We start from the raw sequence: 24,620 nt of genomic DNA, 5'->3' as shown, positions 1-24,620 counted from the left end.
TCAAAGAATGCGTCGCCTGAGGCTCTCGCAATCGACCACAGCACACCCCAACCGGTTCCCCCAGCGGACGAGAAGAATGCGGCTGCGGCGACGGAGTAGGAGACAACTTGTCAGGGAGGCGAGGGGAGATGGAAATCAAATTACTTGGTATCAATTGCAATGTCTAGTATTTCAAGCACGTAGGATTATGGAGGAGAGTGCTCATCCTCGCTCTCCTCTTACCTTTTTTTTAGCCATGATAGCTGTATTGGCAGCCCCACCTATAGAGGCTAAATCTTATTGGGTTTATGTACCCGATCCTCCTTTATTACAACCTGTTACATGGTCTGAAGCTGACCTTCCAATTTTCTATAATGATTCTACTTTTGGAAGAGTGCTAGGAAATTTGCCTATTACTAATACTTCTGTTTATTACTCTAATTGGTTTAATACTCCCCCTGTTTGTTTAAGTCCTATGAGTACCAATTCGGGTTGTGTTAAGGCTGTTGCTTTAGAACATGCTATTTTTTACCAAACCACTGTAAATTCTCAATTTTTTACTCATTTACGTAAAAATTATAAAGCTGTGGGATCTAATATTTGTCTTCCTTGCAAACAGACTGTTTCTAGACGAGAAGATTTATCCACCTTTGTATTTTGGTATAAGGATAACGTTCCCATTCACATGAATGCTAGAGTAACTAAGCTTGCTTCTAATACTTCGTTGGATCATTCTCTATGCATATATCGCTTGAGGATTGAAGATACTGGACATTATTTGTGTATTGAAACTACCATAGGTAATCAAGGGACGTTATTAGCTGGACATCAAATTACGGTCGTAAAGACTGTCACAGGACTACAGTTTCCTGCTTTTATGGCTTCTGAATTCCCGCAGTTTGATTTTCCTGTTTGTAATGATACATGGACTAAAGCCTCTGTCTGGTGTACTTTAGATTATGATAATGGCACCATACTAGTTTCTTCTGTCCCCGTTAATAATAACAGCCTTGTTTTTTACAAGCAATGGGAATTCTGGAAACTTGCCTTATCCTTTTCTTATAGACCGGTGATTACTTGTGTCGCTCCTCCTTATGCTTTATTGATTGGAGATTTAATTGTAGAAAACACTATGAATCCTATAGGTTATAATATTACTTGTGTTAATTGTATCTTTAGTAGTTGTGTTTTGCCTGTTAAAGGATCTACATCTGTTATGATTATGAAGCAACCTTCTTATATAATGTTACCTGTTAATTTGTCTGAACCATGGTATCATAACACTGGCATGCAAGCCTGGCTGGAATTGACTGAAGCATTAAAACGACCAAAGAGATTTATAGGTGTTCTAATATGTGCAATCCTGGCCTTAGCAGCTTTAACTGCTACTGCGGCCACTGCTGGGATTGCTCTTTCACAAACTATTCACCAGGCTCATTATGTTAATCAGTTATCTAAAAATACTAGTGTAGCATTAGCCCTACAAAGTCATATTAATACCCAACTAAAAACGGAAGTAGATGAATTAAAAAATGTTTTAATAGGAATAGGGAATCAAGTTATGGCTTTAAAATTAAAAATGCGTTTGATTTGTCATGCCAAATATACCTGGATTTGTGTAACTCAACATTTATATAATGATTCACAATGGGATTGGGAAAAAGTAAAAATGCATATATTAAGTGTATGGACTGATGGACACATTAGCCTTGATATTCAAAAGTTAAATGCCGAAATACAAGCTATTCAAGAGGCCCACCTGGACGAAGATGGACCCCAGAATTTGATTCAAGGATTATTAGATCAACTACAAGGGCTAAATCCGATACAAGGGATTCATGGAGGGCTCTCAGGCCTGATATCAATTGGTGTACTACTTTTACTGGTGATCGGTTTATTACCTTGTGTTGTTAGATTTGTAATGGGGCGCTTCGCTGTCTTGCGTCAGGATGTTCATGGCTTAAAACTACATTATCAAGCTTTAAAAAATAATTTAAAAAGGGGGAAATGTGGTGGCCCCCAAGCTGTAAGCTTATTCAGCTTTCTGCTTTCCGGAGAACTGCCTGTCTCTTTCTTGGTATGCACTCCTGACGCTGCGGTATTGAGCGTAAAAAAGGAAAATGGCTTGCGGCCAGTTTCGTTCCAGGTGCCTGCTCTGGATCTAAGAGCCCCTGGTTGTTCCCCAGAAGAAGGACGTGCTGCCCTGAGGGGGAAGTCTGTATCTCCAAAGAGTGGCCCATAAGGCATGCTGACGCATAGATAGTGGCACATAGATAGTGGCGACAGAATTATGTGGAAATACAAGGTTTACTGATTTATTGTCTAATATTCGTTCCGTACTAAACCTATATATACATTCATGCTCTTTGAATAAACTTGCCTTGCAACCATCAGTTGTCTTGGCCCTTCTGACCCCATACTGGTGCTTTTCAGTTCCTTACCCCTCACCGCCAGGAACTTCTAGCTTTCTGCAGCCGGTCTGCGGCAGTATTAGAAATATATGGAAACAACTCACTGTAGGGGATGGGATAAAAGGTGCTGACCTAAGTTACCTTTGGAAATGAATGGAATTTGTAGACTAAAGGCAAAATGGACCGTACATAAACAGTGGGCTTTATTTTACGAAGTTCTTTCCAGGGTATAGTAGCTAACAATTCTGAAACCTCTGCACATGTAACCTGGAAAGGAGAAATGCATACATAACTGGCAGATGGTGGGAGCCAGGCTCCTTGCTGTGGGAGTGGGAAGTTACAGATAAGCAAGAGGAGAGCCTCTGCCCTCGTAATGCTGGATCTGGGCTTCCTGGGCGGATGTTGACTGGCCGGGGGAAACACACAGATCTTCACGCTGGGAAGACCCTGCAGACACAGGAACTTCACACCCCATCTTTCCACCCATACCTGCTGGAAACACTCAGCCCTCCATCATCAGTCAATTGCAGCGTTTAAGACATTCTCATCCCCAGGCAGATAAAGGAACATGAGGGTCTTGCTTACCCCTAAGCTGTCCCAGAATCCAGGCCCTGGGGGTGGAGCCAGGATGGGGGTTCCTGGGCCTCTGACCAGCAGGTGAGAGGAAGGAGGAAGACCAGTCCTGAGGACAGAGGTTCCCTCAAGTCTGTGAGCCCAGGAGCCCCGATGGGATTCATTCCCAGTGCGGACATGGGCGGGGCCTGCAGTGGTTCTGTGCTCCCCCTGGACCCCTCTGATGAAGCCATGGCAGCACTGGCCCCAGACGTCTCCTGGCAGTGACTCAAACCCTGACACAGCGGTTTTACAAAGGAACAAGAGAATGGAGCTGAGCCCCTGACGGCCACTCCTTTCTGGCTCTGAGTTGCTTCCAACAGGACCGCAGTCACCTGCACGTAGTCTGCTGTGACCCATCTGTCCCCACTTTGCCTTTCTTCTTCCTCCCTGCAACGATTCCAGTGACATTTCCAGCCTGGACCCCTCCCCCAGGCCAGATGCCTCTGTCCAGTCACTGCACCCCCATCTCACCTTGGGGGCTAACAGGCCCCTCAGAGGACCGGGATCCTGCAGCTCCCCACACCCAGGAGCAGCCCCACCTTCCCAGGTTGCTGAGCCCAGGCACGGGGTGTAACCGAGCAGGACCCTACGGGGCCTTCCCAGGACAGACCGCTCCCCCACATCCTCTGCTGTAGCTCCTCTCTGAAGTACCTGGATACAGTATCTGATGCACGCTTCCTCCACCACCAAGTGGAAGAAATTAACTACTTGATGATCATGAACAGGTAGCCCCGGAGCTTCTGGTGCCTAAGAATTTATAATGTTAACCGCCTGTTACCTCACCATCAACCAGAGAATTGTGCACCAGCTAATCACATACCCTGTGACCCCCCTCCTTCACCTGGCCTTTAAAATTGCCTTGCTGAAATCCTTCAGGGAGTTTGGGGTTTTAGAGCACAGGCCACCTGGCCTCCTTGTATTGGCACTTTTACAATTAAAGCTGCACTTTCCTTCACCACACCTGGTGTCAGTAGACTGGATTTACTGCACTCGGGCAAGTGGACCCAAGTTTTGTTCGGTAACACTGGGGTCTCCCAGGCTCCCACTCTCCTTGTGCCCCACTGACTGTCATCTGCTCCTCCAGAGTCCTGTTGCAGCAAAAATAGAAATGAAGTTTTCCCTCCCCTGAGAACAAGGAAAACAAAGGGAACAGCAAACAGGCTAGAGAAGAAACATAACCTGGCCTGAAAGAGTTCATCACTCCTTGTTTTACTTTGTCACTAATTTGTAGTAACTAGATTTGTACTTTAGAAAGCTAACCTCACTCCCTGACACTATGTAATTTACCTCTGGCACCCATCACCCCTAACTCTGTGTGAGTTCCATCCCCTGCCTCTCACTCCCTAACCTTATTATGTCCAGCACTTACGTTCTATATGCCCCTCATAACAAATCACCCCCTATAGTCTTTGCATTTCAGAAACAAGGTCACCGGCCGATAAACCAGAGGCAAACGGACGCAATTACCAGACTGCCGGACCCCAATTACCGGGCGGCCTGACGCCAGCTATGACTGTTTTGAAACAATGCAAAGGAAAGGAGGAATGCAAGACCTTCACTACTTCGATCCTCATCCTATACCCCGGACTGCGAGAGCCCCACGTATAAAATCTTCCCTGATTCTCAAGGCGGGCCCAGTTCTTGAGGCGCTAGCCGGCTGTGTCTTCCCTTCTGCCTGGCAGAAGAATAAAACCATCTCTCTCTTCCTCCAAAACCCCTGGCTCCGTATTTCTGTTCAGCCTCGGTGCACGGGGAAGCCGAGATTTCGACAACAGTCTGTGGCCAGTTCCCACACTAATTCCCCTCTACACCCACAGCCCTGGCCCAAGCCCGATCCTGTGCCCGGTTCCTCCATCAGGCCCTGACAAAACTCCCTGCCCGCACGGTGCACCTCAAATCCCACCCCAGCGTGGTCTTTCTGAAGCATAAACGAGACTGTGACTCTCTCCCACCTGTAATCCCCCAAATGTTTCCCCACTTTCGCTAGGGTATCTGCTGGGAGAGACATCTGCCAAGGCCCTGAGAGTCCCCGGCACCCCCACGAGGCTGCTGGCTCCTGGGTTCCCTGACAATGAGCACCTCAGCCGGCCAGGCGACATGGCAGGAGACCCCAGAACCGCTCACCTCGGGAGGGGACTGGCATGGCCACAGCCTGATCAGAGAGAGCAGAGAAGGGCTCCCCAGCTGGGACACAGACTCTGCACGAGTGGCCTCTCCCTGAGCCACTACATCACCTCATGTGACTTGAGGGAAGGAAGGACCGAGGCACACTTGGCTCCTAAGGAGGATGGGATAGGCTCAGCCACGTCCCCCCAAATTCACATGCTGAATCCCTAACCCCCAGGACCCCAGGATGTGGCTGTATTTGGAGATGGGATTTTTAAAGAGGCGATCAAGGTAAAAATGAGGTCACTAGGGTGGATCCTAATCCAATAGGATTGAGGTCCTACAAGAAGAGATTAGGACACAGATAGGCAAAGCGGGAGACTACATGAGGACCTGGGGAGAAGATGGCTGTCTAAGCACCAAGGAGAGAGGCCTCAGGAGAAGCCAGCCTGCACACACCTTGATCTCAGACAGCATCCAGGACTGGGAGATAGGTCTGTTATTCAAGCGGCCCAGTCTGTGGTATTTGTTACGGCGGTCCTGAGCAGACTCACACGCAGGGTAACTCAGGGCTCAGACTGGACAGAGCCCACTCTCCATCCCCCTGTACGGGAGTTACAGGATCCTCAGGAACTGAGGAGGGGGTCCCTGAGGAGAGGCACAAGATAGAAGGTGCTAGGCATTAACATAACTGCATTCGTGTTAAACGTGCCTGAAGTCCATTCACACGAGATGGGTTTGTCCTGTATGTACGCCCACATCGGCACCTTCAGTCTGAACTGCAGATCTTTGGCTTCACCACCTCCACTGAGAGCATTAGCTTCACCTGCTGTGGACCGTCTCCTATAGGATTTCCAGAACCACAAAGCATCAAAGCTTCACAGGACCCAGAGTCTGCGCGCTAGCGTCCGGGCGACCCTCAAAGCAGGGCCGCGCAGCTGCCCATCAGAACCCATTTCCCTTTTTCCTGTTCACAGCTACCCTGCACCTCCCAGCCTTCCCACCCCTTACAGCTGGGGCACAGTGTCTCATGTTACCAAGGGGAAGGGGTGGAGGTGGTGAGGGCCTTGCCCAGCCTGCATGCTAGGACGGAGGGCATGATGCTCACCTGGTCACCCCAGTCTGCTGGTTGGAGCCCTCACCTGGAAGCAAGGAGGAGAAACAAGGGGGACAGAGCCTGGGCCCTGACACCCACCTGCCCTGGACTCTCACAAGAAGGGGACAGAGACATCTTGAGCTTCAGCCCAGTTTTGGGAGACACTTTGTTCCAGCAACAAACTTCTGCCTTAAAAGCCAAGGTGCTTTACAGACCCCTCCCCAGCTGTCACAGAAAGTCAGGCTTAATCTCATCACACTTTTCTCAAACCCCAGCTCACGCTGGAGACCACCTCTCAGGTGATGGTGTTTCAGAGCAGCCCCTTTAAAAGATCCCTGGAGTTCAGGTCTCCCAGCCCTGCCTTCAGTTTAAGCAAGAAGTTTCCTTGACAACCTTGACAAACCTGCTCAGTTTCCTTGACAACCAAGCTTTGCAATCTCCCAAACTCTTCTCCTTCAAACATTCCTATTCTAGGCTTGATGAGCCTAAAGTGACAGTGCTGTCATCATGTGCCAGAGAATGACTCCTCCAAGCCCGTAGTTACTGGTTACATGATGCTATTGATGATGAAATCCCAGAAGAGCCAGCTTTGCAAGGTAACCACTTCTGGACTCGGCACTGGGTCCCTTTCCACGGACAGAGTGGAGTGGCCGTTTCCACGGGCCCCGTGGTGGAAGAGCTCACCTAATGAAGCCAGGCCTTCATCCTTTCCAGGTGATTCCAGGGTCCTCATTCTCCCCAGACCCTCACCCACATGGCTGCTGTCTGTGCCAGTCTATATGGGACCTTGGTAATCTCCTAAAATGAGGGTTATTTTATACACAGGTAATGGGTTGAATGCTGGCCCCAAAAGATGTGCCCCCCAGAACATGTGAACAGGACCATGTCTGGGAAAAGGGTCTTTGTATATGTAGTTAAGGATCTCGAGGTGAGGTCATCTTGGGTTAGGGTGACCCTCAATCCAATTGAGAGAGTCCTTATGAGAGTCAAAAGAGGAGAAACACAGACCTAGAGGAGAAGCCACGTGAAGACAGAGGCAGAGATTGGAGGGATGCAGCCACAAGCCTGGGGACACCTGGAGCCCCCAGAAGCTGGAAAAGGCAGGAAGAACACTATCCTGGAGCCTTTGGAGAGACTTCCGTCCTGCAACACCCTGATCTCAGATGTCTGGTCTCCAGGACTGGGGGAGGATGAATTCCTGTTGTTTTAAACCACCCAGCTTGTGGTCATTTGTTACAGAAGCCACAGAACGGTCACACAAACCCTGCTCTGTAGGATCCTGGAAGTGCGGGGTCTCATTAAAGGCCGACAGAGGCTGGATTGCAGAGCCCTTAGAATCAGCATTGGGCCCCAGAAATCCTAAAGCAGTGGCTGGACACCAGAATGTTGAGGGGTCAGTCGGAAGCCCACCCCTAAGGGTGCCGGCTGCACACGGCCTCCCCAGGTTTTTACGCCTATACATGCTGGGGATAAGTATTTCCATCCTGATTCAGGACTTCTGATGTCACCCTTCACGTTGCTAATTAAGAACCCACTAGTTACAAAGATGAAAACCCTACCAGGACACTTGCTCCAGTGGTAAACAATTCTGAAGTTGGTCAGAGGTGGGGAATCGTCTCACACGCAGTCGGCAGCCCCCCCGCCAGGAGCGTCCTCATTGCAAGGCTGGGGGACCGTGCCCAGGCGTCTCCGAGTAAACGTGAGCTGAGCCCCAGGCCAGCTGCTGCTGAACTTTTCCCACCCTTCCCAGGTAAAACACCTGAATGTGTGCAAGGACTTTAAAGCCTAGAAGAAGGGCCACACCAGCGACAGCACACAGGCCCGAGTTGGTGCCTGCAGGCCAGGCAGGATGGTCCTGGTCCCGGGGGCTCTTCTGGAAGCTTTCCATTTCCCTGCCTGAGGTACCCCTCCTGTCCTGGCCCCCACTGCTTTTTTCCTTCCTCACCTCTGCCCGGCGAGAAATTCCAACGTCAGGTATTAGTGACACATCCTCTTCGTTAGCAGGTGGCAGCCTGGGAACTCCTGCAGAAAGTCGAGCAGAGCCCCATTCACACCGGGCCACCCACAAAGCCGTGGGCCCTACTCCTTCCCACGAGCCCAGCCCCGAGACTGCTGACGGGGCAGAGAATACGGCGTCAGGCACAGCTGCAGGGCCTCTTGCTGCCTGGAGGGGTATTTATATAGACCTCAACCCAGGCACACCTGGGGAGGGCTGGCCGGCCGGGTCAGGCTGCCCAGGTCAGCCAATCCTCGCCCCTCAGGGGCTCAGAGTTGCAGAAAATGGGCCTTGCTGCACCGGCCAGATCCAAGGAACAGGTGTGGGGTCCTGAGAGTCAGGATAGGTAAGGGGTTGCAGCTCTGGCTTGTTTTCTAATCATTTTGTCTGGTCCATGAGTGGGAGACAACTTCAAGAAGACCCTCTGCTAATGAGAGGAACCCAGGAGTCAGGGAGAGGAGGGGTGGTGGGTGGAGACAGAGGCCTGGTGCCGGGCTGCAGTGGAAGCCCCTGGAAGACCAGGCGGAGGGAGGCCGCACAGAGTGAAGCCCAGGGTCACAGACCTGTCGGAGCTGCTGTTTGTTAGTTTAGGTCCTGCTCTGAGGTGCTCTGTGTCAGCTCTGAGCGACAGGTGAGCTGAGGGTGCTCTGCAATGAGGGCCACGTGCACGGTTCCTGTGTGCCCAGCCCTGCCGGGGTACCTGCCCAGGGGAGCTCCACACCCAGGGAGAGGCCTGACCACGAGAGCCCCATGGGCTGCTGGGTGCCTGCTCAGGTGAGCTCCATATTCTGGGAGGGGCCTGACCACGAGAGCCCCGTGGGCTGCTGGGTACCTACTCAGGTGAGCTCCATACCCAGGGAGGGGCCTGACCACAAGAGCCCCGTGGGCTGCTGGGTACCTGCTCAGGTGAGCTCCATATCCTGGGAGGGGCCTGACCACGAAAGCCCCGTGTGCTGGGGCGGGGGGGGGGGCGTGTATATGAGCGTCCTCTCTGAGCAGCCGGCCCAGAGTTGCTTAGCAACTTCCCTGTGGGCAGTGCTGGGATGAAATGAGAACCAGGAGATGCCACGGACCTCCTGAACCCGTTCCTCCAGAGTGATGAGGTGAGTAGGCGGGTGCTGGCCACTGGGCTGCTTGAGGGAGGCCCCACGGGTACCTCTTGTGTCTTCCACCTGACACCACGGAGGCCTCCCCAGGACAGAGCAGACAGCCTACCTGGGGCAGGTGGGAGCTCCTGGTGACCCTGCAGGGGACATGAGAGGGACGGACCAGTCAGGAGTGGGTGGGAGCCCAGGCAGAGCCATGGGGCTCGGGGCCGAGGGGGACTTTCTGGGTCTGAGCTGAGAGTGGACGTGCAGGTGGTGAGTGTCATCCAGGAAAGCTGCCCTGGTGACGTGAGGCTGAACCTGTGTCAGAGTGACAAGCCTTCCGGATGATCCCAGAACAGGATAGTGAGACGGATCCTGTTAGAAGAAGGTGAGTGAATACCCCCAAGAGGAGGCTCTGTGAGCTGGTCCCGGGAGGGGGGGGCGAAGGGAACAGGCGTGGAACTTGCGGGGAGTGGGCAGTCCCCCTGGACGGACGGTGGGTGCAGACCCCACTCCGTGGCCTCACGTCTGTGCTTCTGGCTGGATTACTTGGCTTCTCGGAGCCTCAGCTCCCCAGGCAGTATGGAGTGATGGTAGCATGGATTGACTAGTAATTTGCTCAGAACAGGGTAGAAAGGGGTCTAGTGGAAATCCCACAGAACACTTGTCAGTATGGGAATCTCAGGCCCTGTTTCCCGCAGGTCTGTCTGCAGGATCAGTCCGAGCAGACTTGCAGCAGAGGCTGGGGATGGGCTCGGTTTGGTGGGTCCCCCGGTTTCCTGAATCTCGGAAGGAGCAGGCTCCAGTGGGCAGTGGCAGGTTCATCCCACACCTGGAAGCATCCAGACCTCAAGGCCCAGCAGCCCCCGAGCCCTGTGCTGGGCCCCCAGGAGGCAGAGCGGACAGGCCAGCCTCCTCCTCGGCCCTCTTCCTGCCCAGAACATTCGAGGTCCAGGCCTTCATTAGGGAGAAGCAGGGATTCTGGCGTCTCTGAACTTGAAAACTTCTGCTCTGGATACTAACCCCCTGGTCTCAAGTAGATGGGGAAATAACACCCCTGTCTCCGGCTATCCACGGCTGCAACCATTCCCTAAGCACCGCTTGCTGAATTCATAGCCCACTTCGGGTTACCGTTTCGTTTTATTAAGGCCGGTCCTTGCCTGACAAAGCACACCACGTACGAGCTTTATTTGAAAAACGCCGCGCGGGTTTTTCAGCAGCTCCCTGACCAGGAGGCGACGGCGGCGCTGCGGCCAGTCCAGCGCGTGCTCTGCCGGACCCTGGCCCAGTTACAGGCAGGCCGAGCAGCGCAAGACAACCCGAACCTACAGCTGGTGCCGGCGCCCGGTTCCCAGCGTCCCCACTGTAGCTCAGGGCCAGGAAGCATGGGTAGCAGGGAAACCACGCCCCCACGCGAGCGTCCGCCAATCGCAGAGTGCAGTGCGGCGCGGCGCGCTGGGAGGGCGGTGCGTCCGGAGAAGCCCCGCCCCCAAGCCCGAGCGTCCGCCAATCGCAGAGCGCGGTGCGTCCCGGCGCGCCGAGTTGGTTCGGCGACGCGCAGCCTTCCGGCGGCCTGAGGGGGCGGCACGCTCTGGAGGAGGCGGCGCGCACGGAGATGCCCCGCGGAGGCCAGTCTCGTGGCTGGAAGGTAGGCTGTGGACCTCTGGGCGCCGTCTCCTCGGTCCCCCCACGTCGGCTGGGCCCACGGGGCGCGTGTGGCTGGCCCCGGGCTAGTGGGCGGCCGGGGCATCTGTGGCGTGGACGCAGCCCGCGTTGGAGGCGGGGTGGGAGGAGCCGCCTCCCTGGAGGGCGAGGGTCGCGGCTGCGGGGCGACCGGAGAGGGTGAGCCCGGCCGTGCGGCCCGAGTCCAGCTGGTGCTCGCGGGTCTCTGCTGGGCCGCAGCGCGACGGCGGCGTCCTGGGGTCCGGGAGGGCCTGCGTAGCCGCCGCGTCTGCGCCGCGCTGCCTCCCCTGCCCCTTCCGACGCCGGAGCGGGAGCGTCTCGGCCGAGTCGGACGCGGGGTCCGCCTGGTGACCGCGCTGAGAGCGGCGCAGCTACGTTCTGAGTGCATTGCGTTTGTCCTGCGTGTGCCCTTTACCTTTTGAAAGCGATTTCTGAGCTCCTCGCTTACCGACATGCTTGTCTCATCGTACTGAAAACTGAATGAAAGCAGACACTGACTCCTCTCTTGACTCCTCTTTTCTTACCAAAAAAGTTCCTGAAAAAATAGTCCGCGCACGCTGGTTCAGCCGCCGTCTCACTGCTGTGTCTCCTTGCTCCTGGAATACCATTGGTTGTCACACACGCTGTCAGTTTTGTGACTATACATTTACGAAGTCCAGGAAGCCCATGACAAACATACCTAACCCTGATTTCAGAAATACTAAAATGTGAAGAAAGAAAAAACCAAGGAATCAAGGAAGTATGTTAAATTGTTGAAGCCCATGTAACTTGTGTACTTGGTCAGTGTAGCATTTGACACATTTGCCACTTGATTCTCTTCCTGTATTGCAACTGCTCATTTACTTCTTGCTGCCTTCCTGCCAGGTTCTGACTTCTGACTTTGCGCCTTTTTCCTCACTTTCCAAGTTTGTTCTGGGCAGTCTCACACATTGATGTTAGCTGCCCCTCTGTATGGATGATTTTCAGATGTGTATTTGACCTTTCCTTTGAGCGCGGTTTAAACGCAGTGCACCATGAAGTCATCATTCTCTCGCCCTTAGTCCCCTGGGCGCCAACACTTCCTCCTGTGTTGTGCTGGCCTCAGCCTTTTGATACTGATGCTCTCTAATTGTGATTGCAGGGTGCACTTCAGCAGAAACCGTCAGGAGACTTGGAGGAGCAAGGTTCATTACTCACGGATCCTGGAGGGTGCATGGTACCCCCAGGGACCACACGGCGAGGTCGGGGGGCGAGACACAGAGGGAGAGAGGGACGGCACACCTGGGGTCCGCCTTTATTAGGGTCTGAGGGTTAGGTGTCTAGAATTTCGGGGATTCATTCTTCATTGGCTAATTTAAAGCAATAGCAAGGAGGGAGAAGCACGGTCACTCAAATGGTCAGTTATTTAGGTTACCAGGGCTTGTTGAAAGAGGAACCTTCATGGGTGGAGGCAGCCTAGTTCCTTACCTGGTGGTTTTGCAAGTAGCTATGCCATACAGCTGGAGATACTTTTATTCAAGATGGATTTCTTCTGAAGTGGATGCCACCTGGCAATCAGATGCTTAATGTCAGGCACTTACGCTACATCCTCACTTAGAAATCTTCGTGTTTTTGACTTGATAGTCACTTTTCCCCTCGTCATTCTATCAGTTTTCAAGACCTTATCATAGCACCTGTCATAATCCCTTGAACATATTAGATACCTAATAGATATCTGATGAATGAATGAAAGGAGAACTAGTATAGAAGGTTTGCAAGTATTGTAGATATGAAGAAACATGGGGAAATACCCTGGTCAGAAGACTTGGGTACCAGTCTCAGCTCTACAGCTAACTAATTTTATAATTCTGGGCAAGCCATGTAGATCTTTCTGGACTCTTGAAATGGAAGTTGATATGTGCCTGAACTAACATGGTAGACTTGGGAATAGTATTGGGAAAGGCCTGAGTTGGTAGATAATAAAAGGAAGATGAGATTTAAGTACCTGAAATTGAAAGATGAAGAGGGAAGAGTCAATGGTGACTCAAAACTTGAACCTGTGAAAAATGGGAAGCTTGGGGAGAGTTAGTTGCTTCTTACCTGATGTTAGGATATACAGATATGGGAAACTTAAGGCCCAGGGAGAGATTAGGCTCCAAGTTGCTCCACGGCTGGGTATATTTTATTTCTTTCTTCCCTCCTGCCTTCGCCCCCTCACTGTTCTTTCAAGTGCTATGATTCTTATTCCCTTTAAGCTTTGTCTTCTCCCTTTACTTGCTAAATAGCCAAGAACGACCACAAATACTCCCTTTACCTATCAGTCGCTTACCTTCTGAGATTTCCTGATCCTCCCCTCACTCTCACAGTTCCTTTTGCCTCCTCAGACTGAATTATAGCTCTCCCCCTTCTCTTTCTCACTGAAAGGAAAACTATCTTGGTAAGGTCATAAAAGAGAAATAAAGGAGCATCATATCTTTCTGATGACACCCTCCTTCTCTGTTCCTTTGGGTCCTCATCAGAAAACCTTATTTTATTTCTGGTGCTTCTTTCATAATAGCAAGGACATAGTAATTATTAATTAAATGCAATGTACGTGTCATTTCAAAGAACTTTTTTCTTTTTCAAGAAAGGGAAACATTGCTTCTTTGAAGCAGGAGGGGGAGGAGCCAAGGAGAGAATAAGGACCTGGCTCCTGTTACAGAAAGGGGTTAGTATTAGGTAATAGGAATATTTTTCCTCTGAGACTATAGGGAAGAAGGAGAGCTCAGTAGATGGGAGGTCTGCTGAGTTTTATAGTGGCTTATTTTAACCTTAGGGAAGATGTGACGACTTGCGCTATGATGGTGACAAGGAGAGGTAAAGGCAGGCATGGGTGTGGAACTTGTGTATGTAAGTGTGTGTGAGAGAGTAGAGGGGTAGGGAATGGTAAGAGTGTTTACCAGCATTGACCGAGGACAAGTAATAAGAAAATATGAAGAGGGCCACTCTCATTTGTGGGTCTTTTTATACGAGCCTTGTGGCTTGGTGATTGGTAAAGTGAATTGGTAGAAAGGTGGGAGTCGTAATGCTTGAAAGGAAACCCTGAAGTAGTAGTTAGCCAGAAGAATGCAGAATGGCAGGTGAGACATCATGACTAGGAGGAGGCTAGTGACTGATACCGTGACTGCGCTTGAGCCTTAGGAGTTCCGGTGATGTTCCCGGGTGCTCAACCCGGTCGGAAAGCTCAGCCGCTGTTATGTGCCTTCGTGTGGAAGGTGCACATGATAGTTATTGCTAGACACTTTTGTTAAAGTGAGATAATGCAGAATCAGTGGCTAGAATCTTTATTTCTGGAATTAGACATACATGGGAGAAAATCCTGACATGTTGCTAACTAGCTCTCTGACCAGCACAATGTACACAGCATTTCTAAGTTGTAGCTTCTTTGTCTATCAAATGGGGATAATACCGATCTTGCAAGGTTAGTATGAGGGTTAAATGATGAGAACTGCATGAAATGATGTACTGAGCGTATAAGCACTCAATTAATGTTAGTGATAATGAAAGCAATTAATAATAAAACACCATGATAATGAAAGAAATTTCTAGATGAGGACAAAGCTATTGTTCATCCTCTACTGTTTTGCCTTTAGATTTCTCCAGAATTGCTTCACTCAGTTTGTTGAACAAGGAATAGGAAGAGGGCTTAGTTTTAAAGTTGTTCAGTGGTGGAGAGAGATTCTCTCATAGTTATCTTGGTAGGAGTACCTTATGGTTCCAGTTTTAGCCCTTGGTAATCCCATTGGATGATTTACCAGTGGCTCTGCTTCTCAGAATTAGACTCCTTAGTACTGATATCTTAGTCTAGAGGTTGTCTTATCCTTAAAATGGAAGGAAAGGAGAACTAACATTTATTGAAGACTTTTCATATGTCAGGTACTTCACATATATATTGCCTGTAAGGGAAAAAATATTTTAAATCAAAACAATATATGCTCATAGATAAAGTAGTAGTATGAAAAAATTTCTTATGAAAGCCAGCAATTGTTGCCCTGCTCCTTCCTGCACTAAGTCATGTCCCTGAAGGCAATCCCTGTTTAAAATAGAGGTACTCAAAGAATCACATACAGTTGTAAGGAATTATAGACATCTCACGTCTTCTTTATCCAGTTGGCCACAATGGTAACATTCTGCAAAACTGTAGTACAATATCACCACCAATATACTGACATTAATGCAATACAACTGTCTTATTCAAATCTCCCCAGATGTGCGTCTGTGTGTATGTGTGTGTGTGTTTAGTTCTATACAATTTTATCACATGTGTAGGTTCATGTATCTACTACCACAGTCAAGATACCGAACAGTTTCATCAGCATAGGATCCCTTTTATAATCACACCGACTCCCATTAACTCCCACCCCTAACCCCTGGCAATCATTAATCTATTCATTATCTGAAAGTTTTTGTCATTTCAAAAATGTTAGTGGGATAGAATCATACAGTTTATAACCTTTTGACATTGTTTTCCTTATTTTTTTTCCCACTCAGCATAAGACTCTTGTCCAAGTTGTGAATATCAGTAGTTTCTTCATTTTTATTGCTGAGTCGTAGTCCATGGAATGGATGCACCACACTTTAACTTAGCATTTTACCTGGTGAAGTACATCTGGGCTGTTTCCAGTTTCTGGCTATTAGAATAAAGCTGCTGTGAACACTTGCGTACAGGTGTTTTTGGGAACATAGGTTTTTATTTCTCTAAGATAAATGCCCAAGAGTGTAATTGCTGGGTCATATCGTAATTTGATGTTTAGTTTTATAAGAAACTAACAAACTTTTCTAGAGTGGCTGTACAATATTACACTGGCAATGTATGAGTGATTCAATTTCATAGATAATAAATTCATGCTTTTAAAGTACAGAATTCAGTGGTTTTTAGTGTATTCATTAAAATAGTTGTGCAAATATTTCTTATTATAGAATATTCTCATCACACTGAAAAGAAACTCCATGGCTATTAGCAGTCATTCCACATTCTCTCCTTCCCCATCCCCCTGGCAACCACTAAGCTACTTTCCATCTGTATAGATTTGCCTATTCTGGACATTTCATATAAATGGAATAACATATGGTCTTTTGAGACTGGCTTATTTCACTTAGCCTAACGTTTTCAAGGTGCATCCATTGTTGTAGCATGTATCAGTATTTCATTCCCCTTTATGGTTGAATAATTTTTCATTGTATGGTATACAACATTAAAAAATTCCATTCATCAATTGATGGATATTTGGATTATTTACACTTTTTGGTTGTTATGAATGATGCTGTTATGATCGTTTGTGTACCAATTTTTGTGAAGATGAAAGTTTTCATTTACCTTGGATGTAAACCTACCAGTGGAATTGATGAGTCATATGGTAATTGTATGTTTAAATTTTGAGGAACTGCCAAACTGTTTTACAAGTGGTTACATTTTTTAGTCTCACCAGCAAGGAATGAGGATTCTAATTTCTCCACATGCTTGTCAATACTTGTTATTGCGTTCTTTTGACTTTAGCCATCTTAATGGGTAGAAAGTGGTATTTTATTGTTTTGGTTTTGATTTGCGTTTCCCTAATGACTAATTATGTTGAGTATCTTTTCATGTGCTTATTGGTAATTTGTGTATCTTTGAAGAAATGTGTATTCAAATTACTTGCCCATGTTTTTTTTTTTTTTTAATTTGGCTGTGTTGGATCTTTGTTGCTGCATGCGGGCTTTCTCTAGTTGTGGTGAGCAGGGGCTACTCTTCGTTGCGGTGTGCGGGCTTCTCATTGCGGCGGCTTCCATTGCTGAGGAGCCCAGGCTCTAGGTGCGCGGGCTGTAGAGCGCAGGCTCAGTAGTTGTGGCACACGGGCTTAGTTGCTCTGCGGCATGTGGGATCTTCCCGGACCAGGGCTCGAACCTGTGTCCCCTGCATCGGCAGGTGGATTCTTAACCACTGCGCCACCAAGGAAGCCCTTGCCCATGTTTTAGTTGGATTTGTCTGTTTATTGTTGAATTGTAAGGGTTCTTTATAAATTCTGTATACAGTTTCCTTATCAGATAGGTGGTTTGCAGATATTTTCTCCCATTCTGTGGGCTTGCTTTTCATTTTCTTGATGAGGTCATTTGAAGCACAAATGTTTAAAATTTTTGATGAAGTCCAGTCTTTTTACTTTTGTTGCTTATGCTTTTGGTGTCATATCTAAGAAATCACTTAGGTCATAAGTCAAAGGTTTATTCGTATGTTTTCTTCTAAGAGTTTATAGTTTTAGCTCTTACATTTAGGTCTGTGGTTCATTTGGAGTTAATTTTTGTATGTGGTGTGAGGAAAAGGGTCTACCTTCATTCTTTTGCATGTGGATATTTAGTTGTGCCAGTACCATTTGTTGAAAAGATTATTCTTTCTCCATTGAATTATTTTTGAATTTTCTTTTTAAAATCAATTGACCACAAATGTAAGGATTTATTTCTGAAGTATGATTTCTGTTCCATTCATTTATGTATTACCCTTATGCCGCTACCATACTTTCTTAATTACTGTAGCTTGGTAGTAAGTTTTGAAGTTAGGAAATCTCTAGCTTGTGTTCTGTTTCAAGATTGTTTAAATTATTCTGGGTTCCTAGCATTTTCATGTGAATAGTAACATCAGTCAATTTCTGCAAACAGCCATCTGGGATTTTTATTGGGTAACTCTGTAGAGAAATTGGAGAGTATTGCTATCTTAACAGTATTCAGCTTTCCAAGCCACGAACATGGGGTGTCTTTCTATTTTATTTAGCTCTTTCATTTCTTTTAACTATGTTTTGTAGTTTTCACTGTAAAAGTCTTGCACTTCCTTGATTAAACTTATTTCTAAGTATTTTATTCTTTTTGTCGCTGTTAATGGAATTTTTTAAAAATTCATTCTTTGTGGTCATTGCTAGTGTATGTAATTACACTTGATTATTTTATATTCAGATTGTGTCTTGCAACTTTGCTGAAGTCATTTGTTCTAATTGTGTGTGTGTGTGTTTCTTAGGATTGTCTATATATAAGACCATATCATCTCTGAGTATTCAGAGATAGTTTTACCTCTTCCTTTACAGTTTGGATGTCCTACTTCTTCTCCTTGCCGAATTGCCACGGCTAGAACCTCTAGTACAATCTTGAATATAAGTGGTGAGAGCTCACATCCTTTTCTTGATCCTTATCTTAGGGAGAAAACATTCAGTATTTTATTACGTATGATGTTAGCTGTGAGTTCTTTTTAGATATTCTTTATCAGATTGAGGAAGTACTGTTCCATTGCGAGTATGTTGAGAATTACTATGGAAGGGTGTTGGCTTTTGTAAGTTGTTTTTCTGTTGATCCAGTTTTTTCCTTTGTCCTTTATTAATATGGTATATTTATTGAGTTTTGGATGTTACATCAATCTTGCATTGCTGGAGGGAAAATCCCTGTTGGCCGTGGTGTATAACCCTTTGTATATGTTGCTGGATTCAGTATGCTGATATTTTGTTGAGCATTTTTGCATCTATATTCATAAGTAATAATGGTCTAGTTGTTTTTTGATGTCTTTGGTTTTGTTATAAGGATATTTGGTTTCATAGTATGAGTTAGGAGTTTGTGAAGCATTGATATTAATGCATTTTTACGTTTGGCATAAATTATTAGTGTAGCCATCTGAGTTTTGGTTTTTCTTTGTGGTGTTTCCAAATTACTGATTCAATCCATTTGTTATGTCTATTCAGTTTTTTAAAAAATTAATTAATTTATTTTGGCTGCATTGGGTCTTCGTTGCTGAGTGCTGGCTTTCTCCAGTTGCGGCGAGCGGGGCCTACTCTTCGTTGCGGTGCGCGGGCTTCTCATTGCAGTGGCTTCTCTTGTTGCAGAGCATGGGCTCTAGGTGCGCGGGCTTCACTAGTTGTGGCATGCAGGCTCAGTAATTGTGGCTCACGGGCTCTAGAACGCAGGCTCAGTAGTTGTGGCACACGGGCTTAGTTGCTCTGCGGCATGTGGGATCTTCCCGGACCAGGGCAGGAAGCCATGTCCCCTGCATTGGCAGGCGGGTTCTTAACCACTACGCCACCAAGGAAGCCCTATTCAGTTTAATTTCTACTTGAGTCAGTTTTGCTAGTTTGTGTCTTTCTTGGAGTCTGTGTATTGTATGGTAGTTACCTAATTTGTTGGCGTACAGTTTTTCATATTATTTCCTTAGAGTGTTTCCTATAATCCTTTAGTTTGGTAGTGCTTTTTCTCTTTTATTTTTTGTTTTTGCAATTTGAATCTTCTCTCTTTCCCTCTTTTTTTTTTTTCTTTTTGTTAGTTTAGCTAAAGGTTTGTCTGTTTTGGTCTTTTCAAGGAACCAACTTTTGGTTATATTTGTATTTTTCATTATTTTGTTTTCTATTTTATTTCTGCCTAATTGTTCTCATTTCCTTCCTTCTTGCTTTGGGTTAGTTGCTCTTATCTTTCTAGTTTTCTAAGGTGAAGGGTTAAGCTATTAATTTGAGGCCTTTTTTAAAATAAGTATTTACAGCTATAAGTTTTTCTGTAAGCATTGCTTTTTCTACATCCACAAGTTTTAATATATTTTATTGTTTTCATTTTTCTCATAATATCTTCTAATTTTTCTTGTGATTCTGTGTTGATCCACTGGTTATTTAGGAGTGTGTTGTTTAATTTCCATATTTTTGTGATTTTTGCAGTTTTATTTCTGTTGTTAATTTCATTGTATTGTTGTCTAAGAATAGTAATAATATGCTCTCAGATACTCTTTCTGCTTCCTTTTTTTCTGGGACTCTTATGCATATATTTGTATACCTGATGGTGTCCCACAGGTCTCTGAGGTTCTGTTCATTCTTCTTCATTTTTCTTTCTTTCTGTTCTTCAGCTTGGATACTCTCAATTGTCCTGTCGTAAAGTTTGCTGACTTTTTCTTCTGCTAGCTCAAATCTGCTCTAGAGCCTCTCTAGAGAACTTTTCATTTCAGTTATTGTACTATTCAATTCTTGAATTTCTATTTGAGTGTAGTGGTTTCTTTCTTTCTAAAAAGTAATTATGTCTTTATAGTCTTTATTTGCTGGGGTATTTTAACTTTTTTAGACAATTTCCTTTTTTTTCTTTGAGCATATTTACAGAAGCTGATTTAAAGTCTTTGGTGAATCCAACTTCTGGCCTCCCTCAGGTACAGTTTTTCTTTTTTTTTTTTTTTTTTTTAAATTAATTAATTAATTAATTTTTAAAAATATGGCTGTGTTGGGTCTTTGTTTCTGTGCGAGGGCTTTCTCCAGTTGTGGCAAGCGGGGGCCACTCTTCATCGCGGTGCGTGGGCCTCTCACTATCGCGGCTTCTCTTGTTGCGGAGCACAGGCCCCAGACGCGCAGGCTCAGTAATTGTGGCTCATGGGCCCAGCTGCTCCGCGGCATGTGGGATCTTTCCCAGACCAGGGCTCAAACCCGTGTCCCCTGCATTTGCAGGCAGACTCTCAACCACTACGCCACCAGGGAAGCCCCCAGTTTTTCTTGACTGCATTTTTCTTGTTATACCTTTCTGTTTCTTTGTGTTTTACAATTTTTTGTTGAAACCAGACATTTAAAATATAATGTGACAACTCTGGACATTAAGTTCCCCCATCCCCTCCCCAGAGGTTTTTTAATTTGTTTGTTGTTGCTATTTGTTTGTTTAATGACTTTCCTAAAGTTTCTTAAAGTTTGTAAAGTTCCTGTTTTCTGTAGGAAAAGGGGCATTTCCAACGTTTCCTGCTACCTCCAGGAGATGGGTCCATTAAAGGACAAGGGGAGGATTGCCATCAAAGAGCTGGAAGTAAAGGAGCCTTGCTGTCCCAGCCCATTCCCTGCCCTGTGAACCAGGACCCACAAACTGCATAAAATGGAGTGTTGGTGGCTGTTTGAGGCTTACAGTAAATGCCAAAAATTTGGGGAAAAAAACATTTTCTGTTTGTTGTTGCTGAACACACTACACTGTCTACTTGTCTGTGAATTATTGGACAGAGATTTCTTTAGATGCTTTGAGCCAATAAGTCTTTCATACTTTACTGAAGAACTCTGTGTGTGTTGAGGCCTGCCTTCTATAGTCTGGTAGTTTATAACCGACTTAACCTTAACTTTCTCCTTGTGCAGGGCCTTGACGTTATCCAGAGTTGAGATATTAGGGCCTTCTCAGGTTTTTCCGGGGCATACACACAGCCCTGCACATCAGGTAGCATTCCAGATCCCCTGGAACATGTCAGATCTTTTCAGTGCTGCCTGTGGACATTTCATTCTTCAGATATTTCTTCGTTAGTACTTTCGGCTGTTTGGTCCCTGAAACCACTCTTGCTGCTGCAGGCAGCTATAATATGAATTGCTGTCAATTGTTTTAGACAAATGCCCTGGTGATAGGGCTTTCCCATTGAGTGAGCTCTGAGTCAGGTCGAACTAAGTTCTGTGAATAAGTTTTTTTTCTCAAGAGCTGCCAGGCAGTTCAGATAGTGATAGTACTCTGTGGATAGGGCCTTTTGAGGACCTACAAACCCAGTTTGCTCTCTCCTCTGACTGCTGGGCTGCCGGTTTACACAGCTTACCCTGGTTATGAGGCTGCTGTTTTTCAAGGCTACTATGGAGCTGGAGAGGGGGCATGAGATGAGGGCAAATTAAAACACCAAAAAGTTCACTGTTCTTGTCGATATTAAGGTCCTTTTCTTGAGTGAATGCTGTTCAGATTATGAGCCTATGGTTAATTTCCAAATTTTTGAAAAATTAAACTTTGACTATTTTTTTCTTCCACTGTTACTATTTCTTTTATGAAGGAACAAATTATTAGAGGTTCTTATTCTCTTATTCTGGAAGTTTGCTTATCACGTTTTTTATTTTAGCCATCATGATAGGTGTGTGCTGATAACTCATTGTGGTTTTAATTTGTATTTCCATGATGGCTAATGATGTTGAACATGTTTTTATGTGATTATTTGCTATCTGTCTATCTTCTTTGGCAAAATACCTGTTCGTTTCTTTTACCCATTTTTAAATTGGATTTTTTGGGGTTATTGCTGAATTTTGAGAGCTTAAAAAATATTCTAGATACTAGTCCCTTATTGGACATGTTGTTTCCAAATATCTTCTGGCAGCAATATTTTTAAATTTTTACCATGTTCATTTGATAGTTTGTGCATTTGCTATAAAATCTATAAGAACTCCTTGCTTAGCTCTAGAACCCAAAAATTTTCTGTGTTTTTCTAACAGCTTTATAGTTTAGTGTTTTACATTTAAGTTATGACATATTTTGAGTTAATTTTCATATAAGGTGTGAGGTTTAGGTTGAGGTTTTTTTTTTTTCTTTTTTTGGTCTATGGACTTTCAGTTGTCCACTACCATTTATTGAAGGTCTGTTCCTTCCTCCATTGAATTGCTTTTGCACCTTTGTCAAAAACCAATTGTGCAAATATGTGTGGGTTTATTTTTGGGTTTCTGAAGTGGTCCAGTCATCTATGTGTCTATCTCTTTGCCTAGTAAGCATTAACATTGGATAGAGTGACTTTCCACTTTCTTCTTCTTCAAAACAGTTTTAGCTCTTCTAAGGCCTGTGGCTTTCTCTGTAAGTTTTAAAATAGTTTGGCTATGTCTACAAAATACTTTCTGGAATTTTGGTAGGAAATGAATTAAAGCTATCGATCAATCTGGGGCAGATAGACATCTGTGGGTCTCCTAGTCCATGTCTCTCCATTTGTTAATCTTTGGGTTCTTTCATCAGCATTTTGAAATTTGTAGCCTGCAGGTGCCATACATGTTTTGGTAACTTTATACTTAACTATTTCATTTATTTTGGTGTGATTGTAAATTGTATTGTTTTTAATTCTAGTTTCTACATGTTTATTGTTAGTATTTAGAAATGGATTGGTTTTCGTGCACTAATGTTATATTTTGTAGCTTTGCTGAACTCACTTATTAGTACTAGCCATTTTTTTGGTTAGATTTCTTGGGATTTTCTGTGTAGACTATCATGTCTCAGTAGTTTTGTTTTTTCTTTTTCAAACTGTATGTTCTCAAATCCACTGTCGTCCACTGCCGCCCTACCCACTTCCCCCGCCTCCGCCCCATCTCCCTGCCTTATTGTAGCAGCTAGAACTTCCAGTACCATGTTGGATAAGAGTGATGAGAGTGGACATCCTTACTTGTTACTGATCTTAGGGGGAAAGCATTCATTCTTTCCTGGTTAAGTATGATGTGAGCTGAGGGTTTTTGGTAGTTGGTCTTAAGTTGAGGAAGTTTACCTTTATTTGTAGTTTGTTTACAGTTTTATAATGAATTGGTGTTGTATTTTATTATATGCTTTTTTTGTGTGCCAGATGCTGCAGTTTTTCTTTTCAGCTTGTTGATATATGGTAGATTACATTGGGTGAGTTTTTTAAAAAATTGATCCATATATATATTTTAATTAGTTAACTTATTCTTTTTGGCTGTGTTGGGTCTTTGTTGCTGCGTGTGGGCTTTTTCTAGTTGTGGCGAGTGGGGACTAGTCTTCGTTGAGGTGCTTGGGCTTCTTATTGCAGTGTCTTCTCGTTCTGCAGCACGGGCTCTAGGTGCGCAGGCTTCAGTAGTTGTGGCACGTGGGCTCAGCAGTTGTGGCTCTTGGGCTCTAGAGCACAGGCTCAGTAGTTGTGGTATGGGCTTAGTTGCAGGCTCACTAGTTGTGGTGCACGGGCTTAGTTGCTCTGTGGCATGTGGGATCTTCCCAGACCAGGGAACGAACCTGTGTCCCCTGCATTGGCAGGCGGATTCTTATACATTGGTTGATTTTTGAATGTTGAATCAGCCGTGCACACCTGAAATAAACCCCACTTGGCCTTTTTGTACATTCCTTTGTAAACGTTATTAGATTCCTTTTGCTGATATTCTCGAGGTTTTTTTTTGCATTTAAATTCATAAGAGACATTTGGTTTGTAGTTTTCTTTTTTATATTGTCTTTGCCTGACTCTTATCAGGGTAGTGTTAGTTTCCTAAAATGAGTTTGGAAGTGTTCTTTCTTGTTTTATTTTCTGGAAGTTATTATATAAAGTCGACGTTAATTCTTTGTTGAAGGTTTGTTAGAATTGTGTAATGAAATCACTTGGGCCTAGTGGTTTGTTTTCAGGGACTTTTAAACTTCAAATTCAATTTATTTGTTGGTTATAAGGTCTGTTTACATTATCTATTCTTGGTTGAGTTTTGGAAGTTGTGGTTTTTGAGGAATTGGTTGACTTCTTCTAAGTTATTGAGTTTATGAGTGCAAAGTTTGTAGTGTTCCTATGTCTTTTTAATGGCTGTAGGATTTGTAGGGATGTATTTTTTCAATGGCTGTAGGATTTGTTGTGATATCCCTATTTGAGACTCATATTTGTCATTTGTGTCTTCTCTGTTTTTTGTCAGTCCTCCTAGATGTGTATTAATTGTAATTATTTCTTGAAGGACTAGCTCTTGGTTTTATTGCTTTAAAAAAATAGTTGTTTTCCTGTTTTGAATTGAATTGATTCCTACTATTTCTCTCTTCCTTTTGCTTGCTTGCTTTAGTTATTTTTTGTTCTTCTAGTTTCTTGAGGTTGGAATTTAGGTTATTGATTTGAGAGTTTTTTTCATTTCCAATGAAAATAAGTTGACCCTTGAACAGTGCGGAGTTTAGGAGGCTGATCCCCTGTGCAGTTGAAAGTCCATGTATAACTTCACAGTTAG

General features: G+C 45.5%; 1 protein-coding gene and 1 long non-coding RNA gene across 5 annotated transcripts in view; one reads left to right on the top strand and one right to left on the bottom strand.

Moving 5' to 3' along the window:
* Positions 1–2,154: 2,154 nt before the first annotated feature.
* LOC309615250 lies at positions 2,155–7,805 on the bottom strand. Its single transcript, XR_014236661.1, has 2 exons — positions 5,571–7,805; positions 2,155–3,752 (listed from the first exon to the last, which is right to left on the bottom strand). It is a non-coding gene; the product is annotated as an uncharacterized lncRNA (long non-coding RNA).
* A 2,833-nt stretch (positions 7,806–10,638) lies between these two features.
* The window catches only part of SPIDR (scaffold protein involved in DNA repair), a 358,224-nt gene continuing 344,242 nt past the window's right edge, over positions 10,639–24,620 (top strand). The window contains exon 1 of one of the 4 annotated variants that reach the window (XM_082364143.1): positions 10,639–10,939. In XM_082364143.1, the coding sequence (XP_082220269.1) occupies positions 10,907–10,939 (33 nt within the window). In that variant the 5' untranslated portion in view covers positions 10,639–10,906. The remainder of the gene's footprint in view (positions 10,940–24,620) is intronic. The other 3 variants (XM_082364146.1, XM_082364144.1, XM_082364145.1) reach the window with 3 other exon arrangements.

Source organism: Balaenoptera borealis (genome assembly GCF_965194805.1).
Source record: "Balaenoptera borealis genome assembly, chromosome: 17".
In the NCBI taxonomy this organism is placed as follows: Eukaryota; Metazoa; Chordata; class Mammalia; order Artiodactyla; family Balaenopteridae; genus Balaenoptera; species Balaenoptera borealis.
The sequence above is the reverse complement of the archived record's forward strand: the minus strand, read 5'-3'. Positions and strand labels throughout refer to the sequence as shown.